This window comes from Blennius ocellaris, assembly GCF_963422515.1.
Source record: "Blennius ocellaris genome assembly, chromosome: 1".
Classification (NCBI taxonomy): domain Eukaryota; kingdom Metazoa; phylum Chordata; class Actinopteri; order Blenniiformes; family Blenniidae; genus Blennius; species Blennius ocellaris.
The window spans coordinates 9,612,444-9,622,696 of record NC_137650.1 but is presented as its reverse complement, the minus strand read 5'-3'; the positions used below and the strand labels follow the sequence as shown (position 1 = coordinate 9,622,696).

Sequence of the window (10,253 nt, the reverse complement as noted above, 5' to 3'; positions counted from 1 at the left end):
AAATAAGGGGGAAAAGAAGAGGGTGTTAGATCAATCAGCTGGCTTATGAATATGCATAAGATGGGTTTTCAAGGAAGATAATTGACTAGACAGGAAGGCAACATAATAAGAGCAGCTACCAAAAGGCTCCGGGAGTCTCTCCCCCTCGGCTGAGCTGGGGTGGTTTAAAGCACATCCTAAACCTTGAGAGGGAATCTCGAGGCTTTTCATCCGCCTCTGCGTCCCTGAACGGTGGACATTAAAAGATATTGTCCTCGTTGACCATCAGTCTATTGTCGAGGAATGTCAGAGATCAGTGTTGTGTGTGTGTGTGTGTGTGTGTGTGTGTGTGTGTGGTGTGTGTGTGTGTGTGTGTGTGTGCGTGCGTGCGGAAGCGCGCGCGCGCGCTGAAAGTACAAATACAATCGAACAATCGAGTCCTCTGGTATCATAATTAGAATTAAAAAAAATATATAGTTTTTTTAATAATTACAAAATCAATGTAGTCGTATTTTTTTTCTTGCGTGAATTCAGTGCAAGCAAATTTTGTATCTGAAAATTAACTTTCACGTTTTAAACAGAATAACGTGATATAACGTAACAATCTGCAATTACACATTACATTACTAATATATTTTTACGGTGAATCTCAAGGGGAAAAAACGAACTGACAGCTTTTTTTTAATTAACAGGGATCTTTTTCCCTTTGACTTCTATTTTTTTAAAATATATTTTTTACAAGCTTCCCACCTTAAAATAGCAGACAGAATTGACGCGCTTTCAGCCACATTTAGAAAGTCCTGCAAAGCATTATTGTGCCGATTTTTTTTTTTTTTAAATATAGCTTCACGATTTCTTTTTAAGCTTAAACTTAAAAAGAAAAACTAAATCAGTTTACTACATTCTACTCGTTCTGCTTTAATGTTGCTTTTGGCGAATATTTAGCTCACCGGCTGCTTGTGAACTTAACTGAAAATGACCAAATTCACTATGTTTCAACCTTTCTTTCTCAATTTTTTAAAATATATATATTTTATGCTTTAAAAAAAATACATCCACTACTCTCTCAGAGTCACTGACAACAAACGCTGCAGACATTTGCTATACGTTTCGTTAGAACCTGAATAAAATACCAACACAGAGGCTTTAAACCACATTAAGACGCAATCATCTGGTGACAGATTCAAAAGTGCAAAATGGGGCAATCGAATTTTTTTTTTTTTTAACCACAGTTGACGGACGGATCCCACACACTACTAAAAACACACACACACAAAAAACAGTCCGAGCAGTGTGTGTGTGTGTGAGCGTGTGTGTGTGAATGTGTGTGAGCGTCAGCGCTCGGCCGTCCGCTCGTGACTGTAGAGGGAGCTCCAACACTAAGTTTACACAAACTTCCTCTGATAAGAGCTCACGCATGCAAATGATCACATCACGGGCAAACAAAATAAATGATGTTATTATTAGTTATACAGCCGCGATATATTACAATTATAGCAGGGAGAAGCATTAGTTTGGGGGGGAAGTATGATATATGTGAAGCGCAAAAAGCATTACAAATTGGGCATGATGAGATCTGGGAGTTGCAACTGCAAAGCTAAAAATCCATCTTCAGGCTCAACTGAAGCAAACACCAGACGATGCTTTAACGCACATTCATTATCCGATGTCTCTTTAATATTATTATTATTATTACTGTGATTATTATAGGGTGTAATTTCAGGGGGAAATTGATGGGAGGAAATTATTCGTTTTAATACGACCGCTGCGCCTCTATAGGGATAATGTCACAAACATTACTATCCAAATGCATGCCGCAATGCTGCATAATTAGCCGCAAAGTCCTTCCACTGTGAAAAAAATAAAATAAAATAAACTCGTCTATATTTACTTATCACAGCCACGGAGAATGGAGTGTGCCTGCCCCGGGCTGTCCACTAACACACATGCAAAAAGCAGCCAAAGCAGCGCACTTCAAGCTGCAGTGCGCAATAACAGCCACCATCAAAAGCAGCTGTCAAAACAGCACGGCTAAAAAACCCACATGTGTACAGAGATATAGATTCTTCTTCTCTCTTTTTTTTTTTTTTTTAAAGTTGCAGCAGTTCATTTATTAGCCAAAATATAGACTTTCTTGTACAATTTGGTTCACAAGTATGTACATATTCTTAACTTTATATACAAAACATTTTTTTAAACATCAAATCCTCACAGAACTTACAAAAAGAAAAGAAAGGAAAAAAAAACTCACAGACTACAGGTTCATACATTATTACATTAGCAGTTTTACACAGGACATGCTTACAATGTAAGTATACAGAGATGTATTATTCTTATTTTACATTCCATATTCAAATTAAAATTAAAGGAATAAAGAAAAATGAGGGATGGGTGAGGAGGGGTTGTGGAGAGAGGAGAGCCGAGAGAAACACCGCCGCTTCTTAGCTGGTTCTGAGGCCTGAAATACACAGGGGAGGAGGGGGGGTAAAAAAAATCTCTCTTAAAAAAAATGTAGTGGGAGAAATAAAACACTAATAATAGCTTCGTGACGAGCTAAAAACACAAAGTGATATAAAAGTGACAATTGCCTTTCAAAAAAAAAAAAAAAAAGAGCCTGAAGTGAATTTGCATTGAGCTCATTTGCATGACCAAACAAGTAAGTATAACGCAGGCCTTGACGAAGAAACACGAGCGCACACGGAAGGATGAAGAACAAAAAAAAAAAAAAAAGAATCAAAAATATTCTGAGAATCAAAGCCAATTTGAGTAAATATGGCATTGAGGAAAGAAAATGTGATATGGCATCAAAATGAAAATTCCCAAATGTCATTAACTGACAGCCTCCCTACTATCTTTGAACTAGAAAGCTGTTTTTAATAACTTTTTTTCCCTCCGCATCCAAGGCACTAGATCTCTCTGAAACCGTGGCAAAGAAAATTAAAACGCTTTAATTGAACTTCCTATTGCGAGAGCCCATCCGGGGTTTCAGCGGGGTTTTTTGTTTGTTTGTTTGTTTGTTTTTACTGTTGAAACGAAGCAACTCTTTCTTTTATAAACCATGAAATACATGCACATGGACCTTATAACATTAGCTGAATGCAACAACAGCAAAATGTATGAAAGGAGGGAACAGAAAACAATTAACAACAGTTTTCAGCCAATTCTGTATTTGAGGGTTTGTTTTTGTTTTAACCCTTCAAATGCTTTTTGATGTTTTTTGTAATCTTTTTGAACAATTTTCAAAGCAGACACACACACACACACACACACACACACACACACACACACACACACACACACACACACACACACACACACACACACACTGTTAACACTGTTTATCTGTGTGGCCTCGGCAGAGAAATAAATCCATTAACAGGCAAGGAAGTCAAACAGAGGGAGTAAAAACATAAAGAAATGGATGATGGGCAGATGGATAGTGTCTCTGTTGTTGGTGGTTACTCTACATGCTGTCTCAGTGTCGGGGACATGTACCTGTGACTGGAGTCTCTGAACTATGACTCTTGTCCTCCGTTTGCCTGCTGCTGTAGAGGGCCAGGCCGGTGGCGGTGGCCTGGTTCGCCAGTCCCAGGTAGTGATTGGAGTTCAGTAAAGCCAGCTGGTGCGCAGAAAAGGCTCGGTTCGTCCAGTTCTGGATTTTCCCAACAGGACACGAAGAGATGAGTCTGTGGGGGGCGATTATGGTCTGAGCCGTGGGCCCTGCGGAGTTGCCCCCATTCATTTGAGGCGACTTGCGAGGATTGTCAGGGGCCGTGGCCGTTTCTGCCAAAGACCAGATCTTTGGCTTCTGGGCCGGGGCAGGGTTGTTTTCTGAGGGCGGCGAGCTCACGGAGCCCGGGTTGAGTTTGAGCTGCTCCCCGTTTGGTTGGGACGCCTTGATGTCCAAAGAAGAGTGGTGGTGGTGGTGGTGGTGGTGGCTGTGGAAGTGCTCGCCTGCCCTCTGCACGTCTTTGCCCTCCTTCCCCACAGCCTTTAGAAACCTCTGGTCGGGCCCTTGTAAATCCTCAAAGCCGTCAGAAATCTCTGAGTCACTCCTCCCGTCGAGCTTAATATCTGAATGCAGGTCGTCCTGGTCGTCCAAGTCGTCCTTGTTCTCAATATTTTCCGTGTCGATGTTCTCTAAGTCGATCTCCTCGTCGTCTTCCCTCTTGTCCCCCTCCTCCCCCTCATGATCACTGGTGTAAACATTCCCCTCTTCGTCGGTGCGGTTCCTCGGGGCCCAGGTCATCTTGTTCTCCTTCTTTAGCCTCCTCCTGGCGTTGGCGAACCAGGTGGACACCTGGGTGAGGGTCATCTTGGTGATGATGGCCAGCATGATCTTCTCGCCCTTGGTTGGGTAGGGGTTCTTGCGGTGCTCACTGAGCCAGGCCTTCAGGGTGCTGGTGCTCTCCCTGGTGGCATTTTTGGGTCTGGATGGGTCACCGAACTGATACTGGCCATATGGGTAAAAAGCAGGGTGATGGTGGGCAAACCCTGGGTGCTGGACACCGGGACTGTCTTTCAGCTCATACTGAGCACCCTACAGAGACAAAGAATCAAAGCGTCAGAGGGATTTTTTTTTTTTTTTAAACCAACTATACCAAAAAAAAAAAAATACCACACACACACACACACACACACACTTTCTTTGTGTTTCTTCTTGAAAAGTGTCAGAATGCCTTCCACTGAGTAGTGTGGGTGAATAAAACACAAATGAGTTCTAATAAAAAAGTGTAAACAAAACACAAAAGTCACTGCATTTCTGTTTCAAATCATCTCTCAAGTGAAACGAGAAATCGACTATTTTTAATTAAATAAAGCAAACATTTGATGTAAAAAGTATTAACTCTTTTAAGTTTGAATTTTAATTTCTTTTATCTGCAAAGCCTTGATTTTTTTTTTCTTTTTTTAATCGCTGTTTCTGGGAATGCTGTCCTCACAACAAAACCACGGCGCGTTAATGCGTCACTTTTTAACCACTTTAAACTCCATTTCACTGAGGGTTGCAAAACTTCCCCGCGACGCTGCTAAAGTTTGACTCAAAATGTGCCAATAAAGTTTTCCTCCACACACGTGTTTTTGGGTTGTTTTCTTTTTTTTTTGTTTTCCCCTAAAAAGTTACACTTAAGAAAGAGGAGCTGTGAGACTCACCAACTGATTGAAAATGGATATATCGTTGGAGTAGGGGAGAAACGCTCCGTAGCCCTGCGCTGCCGCGGCGAAAGGAGATCCATACATAGTGGAGAGGACGTTGGAAAGTGCGCCGGACGGACTCAGCTCCGTCCCGGCTCGCGCATTGCTGGCGATCCCCTGCCGCTCCGGAGGGTATATCGGTCGGATGTACTGATATCCCAGCTGGGGGAAAGACATGGTGGCAGGAAAGGGGGTAAAAGTCTTCTGCAGTCACACAAAGCAAGGGGAATTGCCTCGATATCCACTTTTACAGTGTGAGCATGTGAGCAACAAAAGATGCAGGCAAGGGAAGTCTATATTTCCTCGGGAACAGCCAGTGTAAACGATCCGGTTGCGCCCCTTATTTCTTCCTCTTCTTCTCCTTTCCACCCTCACTTCCCTATTGATCTGGATGGACTAAGGTCAGGTCCTTACAGATTGCTTTAGATTATTGGGACTCCCTTGCTCAGATTGACATTTCTAGTCGTTTAGAAGCCCCTCCTATTTCTCAAATCTCACCCCTCTCATACAAACCACACACCAAACAGCGCTCTCTCTCTCTCTCTCTCGCTCCCTCCCCTATCCGTCTTTCCTCCTCCTCCTCCTCTCTCTCTCTCTCTCTCTCTCTCTCTCTCTCTCTCTCTCTCTCTCTCTCTCTCTCTCTCCGGATAAGCGTACTGACGTCGGGAGCTCTTATTTGAATGGAGTTTCAAATCTCATTTAATGGCTCGCCAATCTATTCCCTTTATTTGTTCGCGTACCAGATTTTTTTAGTGTTAATTCCCACATTTTAAGGGGGGGGGGGGGGGGGGGGGGGGGGTGTTAGTTAACAGTTTCCTTTTAAAAACACAACTCAAAGTGAAAGTTTTCAGGCTCTCACCTACAAGAATACGTCGATTAAATACTGAAACCGAGTATACAAAGTTAAACGCAAAGCTAATAGAAACGAAGTCGGTCTTTTATAAAATGGAGAACATTAAGTTTACGCGCGACTTGGTGAATTTACGCACGCTTGTGATTTAAATATTGAATGTATCAGACACAGGTTAATCATAATGATAAATATTGATAATAATTAGAATCAGAAGTGCTTGTAACCAGCGTCCGTGCCTTGACCTAACACCCGGACCACAAGTAATACACACTTTTTTCTTTTCTTTTTTTTTTATTTGGCACTTGGTCGTCGGGTGCGAGCTGTGTTTTGTTACACCGGTTTAGAGGCAGGACATACGGAGTCGAGTCATTATTTAATTTGAGACAACAAACGAACATGTAGCCTGTATCCTGGCATCAAAGAGGAGGCTGATGATGGGGCACTTTACGTTGTTAATGAAGACTAAGTGTAAAGTAAAACCAGTGATAAGTAGGCTAATAAACGTTTTAGTAAATTGGGCTGGAAGGATGTTTATTCTGGGAAACGACACGCTCATATTTGAATATGCGAGAGGAAGGTAAAATAAATTAAATGAAAGAAAACATTATTATTATTATTATTACTATTACTATTATTATTATTATTGTTATTATCATTTTTAATAACAAACAGATTGTTCTCGAAAAACCTAAGTCAACAAATAATTGAGTGATGATTTTAATACAACACTTTTAATCCCCTGATAAACAACACAGACTGCACCTTATAGAAATTATTATTTTTTTTTTTATAAATCTGATACAACCTGATGTTTCTTGTTAATAATGCGGATTAGAAGAAAACAAGAGGGGCAGAATTGAATTTCCACGAATCAATATAAAAAGTTTGTAGGTTACAAGCATAATCGCATTTCCACCCGACTCTGTACCAGCATCTGCTTTGTTAATCGTTCTGCAAAACAACTGCAGAAGCTGAATTATTATTTCACGCACTTCATTTCAACGTGGCATAAGTCTGAGGGTGTATTATCGACAACAGGATGAGATCCCATCAATCTCAGAGCAGGTTTTTTTTTTTTTTTTTTTTTGATAATGCGATCCGGTTTTCCAAGAACTCTGAACTTGTATAAACCTTTAATCTTCTTTTGAAGCAGATAGTTATCATTGTCTGGGAGGGATAATAGCAGCTATAATTTCTCATATGGAGTTAGCCATAAGGATACGCCTTGTTTCTGTAAAACTCTGTCCTGAATCTGTGTGCGTGCGTGTGTGTGTGTGTGTGTGTGTGTGTGTGCGTGTGTGTGTGTGTGTGTGTGTGTGTGTGTGTGTGTGTGTGTGTGTGTGTGTGTGTGTTCCTCTCCGACATCCACCCCAACCCCGGATTATGGGGTTATTAATTACAGCGGCTTGCTGGTGCCATCCGACCGGAATGGTAATCACTACATAGCAGTCAATAGAGCGCGCGCGCACACACACACACGCACACACACACACACACGCACGCACGCACGCACACACACACACACACACACACACACACACACACACACACACACACACACACACACACACACACACACACACACGGGGGAGGGGGGGGGCAGACAGTGAAGAGTACTTAAAGATAAGTGACATTTAGATTCACTGTAGCGGTGCAATTGGGGAAAATAACGGCAAGTTTAAGAGGAGGTGGAAAAAAAATTCAGAGAGAGAGAGAGAGAGAGAGAGAGAGAGAGAGAGAGAGAGAGAGAGAGAGAGAGAGAGGACGTGGCCTGGCAGTGGCAGCCAAACATCAGAAGTGTGAGTATCACTCCGGGTGCAGCGAGGTGTTTGCCCGCTGAGGAGCGCCCCGAGTCCGGATGGACACGTGTCTCATTCCCGGCAGGAACACACACCCACACACACACACACACACACACACACACACACACACACACACACACACACACACACACACACACACACACACACACGCACACAAGTCGGGTCCACCCGCGCGCGCGCGCTATGAGGTCTTCGTTTGATTTATTGCCTCCAATCAAACACACCACGCACTAACTTAACACTTTCACACCGACCCGTGGCTATAAAAGCATTGAGATATCTCTCTCTCTCTCTCTCCCACTCCTATTATTATTTAACTTTCAGGTGCAGAAAAAAAAAAGAGTCGAGGGCTGTTTCGGGGAACTCTCTGACGGTAATTATGCAAGATGACACAATTTCACATCCGCATAAGTAAACATACTCGGCCCGTCGCTCACCAGTGGCTCCTCGTGCGTCACGCGGGGCAGCGGGCAGCGACGTGTCGCCAGTGATGAACCGAGCCTCTGCAGAACAGGAGAGCAGAAAGTCTTCAAACTGAGGCATTTGGATTTTTTCCATAATAACGCCGACAGAAAGACAACCCACACATCGCTTATCACACGTGGAGTCAATTGTAAGTGGAGCCCTTGTTGATCATTGTTGGTTAATGAAGACGACAAATGCGGAACCGGAATGAAAAACGCAATGACTGACTCCTGGATGATGGTTTCCGGAGAGATCCGAGTTTAACAGACTGCTTTTAGTAGTTCTCAATTTGTCCAAATGAAGCAGTTTTATGTCTTCACTTTTTCGCGGCAAGTTAAAGCCACCTATGATAAAGTGCAGTTCGGTAGATTGATGGCTTTTTCAATATGATCAACAAAAGCGACTGGTCAGCTGAAACCACATGTATAAACTACAGTTTATTTGACATATGTCAGCATGATAAAAAAATAAGTGACAAAATATGGAGGGGGTGGAAAAAGTGTGAGAGTAATTCATAAAAGTGACAACTGGTATTATCCTATCTTATTACAGAGCAATTATTCTGAGCTGTAGGGAATATAGCTGTTGTTAATCGGAAATGTTCCTCAGCGGGTTCAATCTTAAATCTGTTGGTAACCTAAAAAACCAACTGTGCAACACATTCAATCACCGAATGCGCTCTTTCAAACTCGTGTCCCATTAGGGTGAAAGAAAGGGCCAATAAATCTCACAGTGTTTAAAGAACAGTGAAGCTTAATCCAACAAATGAATTAGTTTCTAAAATTAATTGTTCTTAGCATCAGAAGCAAGTGTACTTTGAAAATACATTTAAAGTTTAATTTTTTTTTCTTCTTCTACTGTTAGGATAATTCAAATGGTAGCCTATGATTTTAATTACATTACACCAACCAATCATGCATATTAACGAGATAGACTAAGTTTGATTTGCATTACTGGCAAAGTAAAGCATTTTGGAAGCATTCCTCCTGCTCACACCATTTGGAAACAAATTAATAGTCAATGGACTGCAACTTATTAAACTGGGTTATGACAGCGGATCAAGGCGTGAACTAATGCATTACCTTGCAAATGTTTTACATTAACTTGTTAACTTTGGCTTGTGGGCTACTTCTGAATTCAAACAGTCGTTCATTCATTGAGCTGAACACAGATTGAGTGGGCAATTCATTTTGGCATTAAAGGCCTTGAATGGAGCTTTTGCAAAACAGTCTACATCTCATTGGTTTTGTATATTGTGCAGTGTGCACAACAATTTGAGCCTGAATATGAATATAAACCTGAAGTCACACACAAGAATATTTATCATCCTTATAAACTTTGTTTCTGTTATCAAATGTTTAAATGTGGAAGCTGTATCACCCTCAAGATGTGTTTTAACATGTCTTACAAGCTTATATTGTAAACTGTTAATATAGTTTATCCTTTTTTAGAATATGCATCTTGAAAACAATACAATCTAAATTACATGTTTCTATGTCAAATGTATCAAAGAAGTAGTACAATTCTTTTTTGCTCAATTTACTGTTGCTGAGAATATTTGTAATTGCAGAGCCTAATATGGGCTCGCCAGCTGTGATTATTTTGGTAACAAACACATCTTCAGTGCTTCTTTAAATCTGTGAGGAACAACGCCATAAAGGCAAAGGAGCATCATGTGTAAGAAACAATTCAAATTCTTTCCTTTGATCAAACAGGCACCGTATACAACCACAGCATGAGGTCTAAATGAAATGAGGCACATATATGTCGGTGTGATCACTCCACAATGTATATTATTCATAATAACAGCCTCCCACAGCATGTTGGTGAGAAATCCTGATTTAAACTGCAGTATAATAACACAATGTTCGCGCTACAGAGATTTGTTATGCTTTGAGTGGCTTTAACAATGCAGTGTTGAAGGTGAGTTGTCGCTGTAT

General features: G+C 41.4%; 1 protein-coding gene across 2 annotated transcripts; it reads right to left on the bottom strand.

The window, feature by feature from the left end:
• Positions 1–2,086: 2,086 nt before the first annotated feature.
• On the bottom strand, positions 2,087–5,554 carry irx3a (iroquois homeobox 3a). 2 transcript variants are annotated; one of them, XM_080494200.1, is made up of 3 exons: positions 5,131–5,554; positions 3,475–4,519; positions 2,087–2,437 (listed from the first exon to the last, which is right to left on the bottom strand). In XM_080494200.1, the coding sequence occupies exons 1-3, from the start codon at positions 5,347–5,349 to the stop codon at positions 2,421–2,423; spliced, it is 1,281 nt and encodes a 426-aa protein (XP_080350326.1). In that variant the 5' UTR covers positions 5,350–5,554; the 3' UTR covers positions 2,087–2,420. The 2 variants fall into 2 exon arrangements, with proteins under 2 accessions (XP_080350326.1, XP_080350325.1); XM_080494199.1 differs by having other exon boundaries at positions 2,087–4,519.
• Positions 5,555–10,253: the final 4,699 nt, after the last annotated feature.

What these genes read in the sequence shown, in the direction of transcription:
- irx3a (XM_080494199.1), bottom strand. Translation starts at nt 5,349, where the DNA reads ATGTCTTTCCCCCAGCTGGGATATCAGTACATCCGACCGATATACCCT. An exon ending in TATCCATTTTCAATCAGTTG is followed by an intron (nt 4,520 to 5,130) that starts GTGAGTCTCACA and finishes TTGTCTCTGTAG; the next exon opens with GGTGCTCAGTATGAGCTGAA.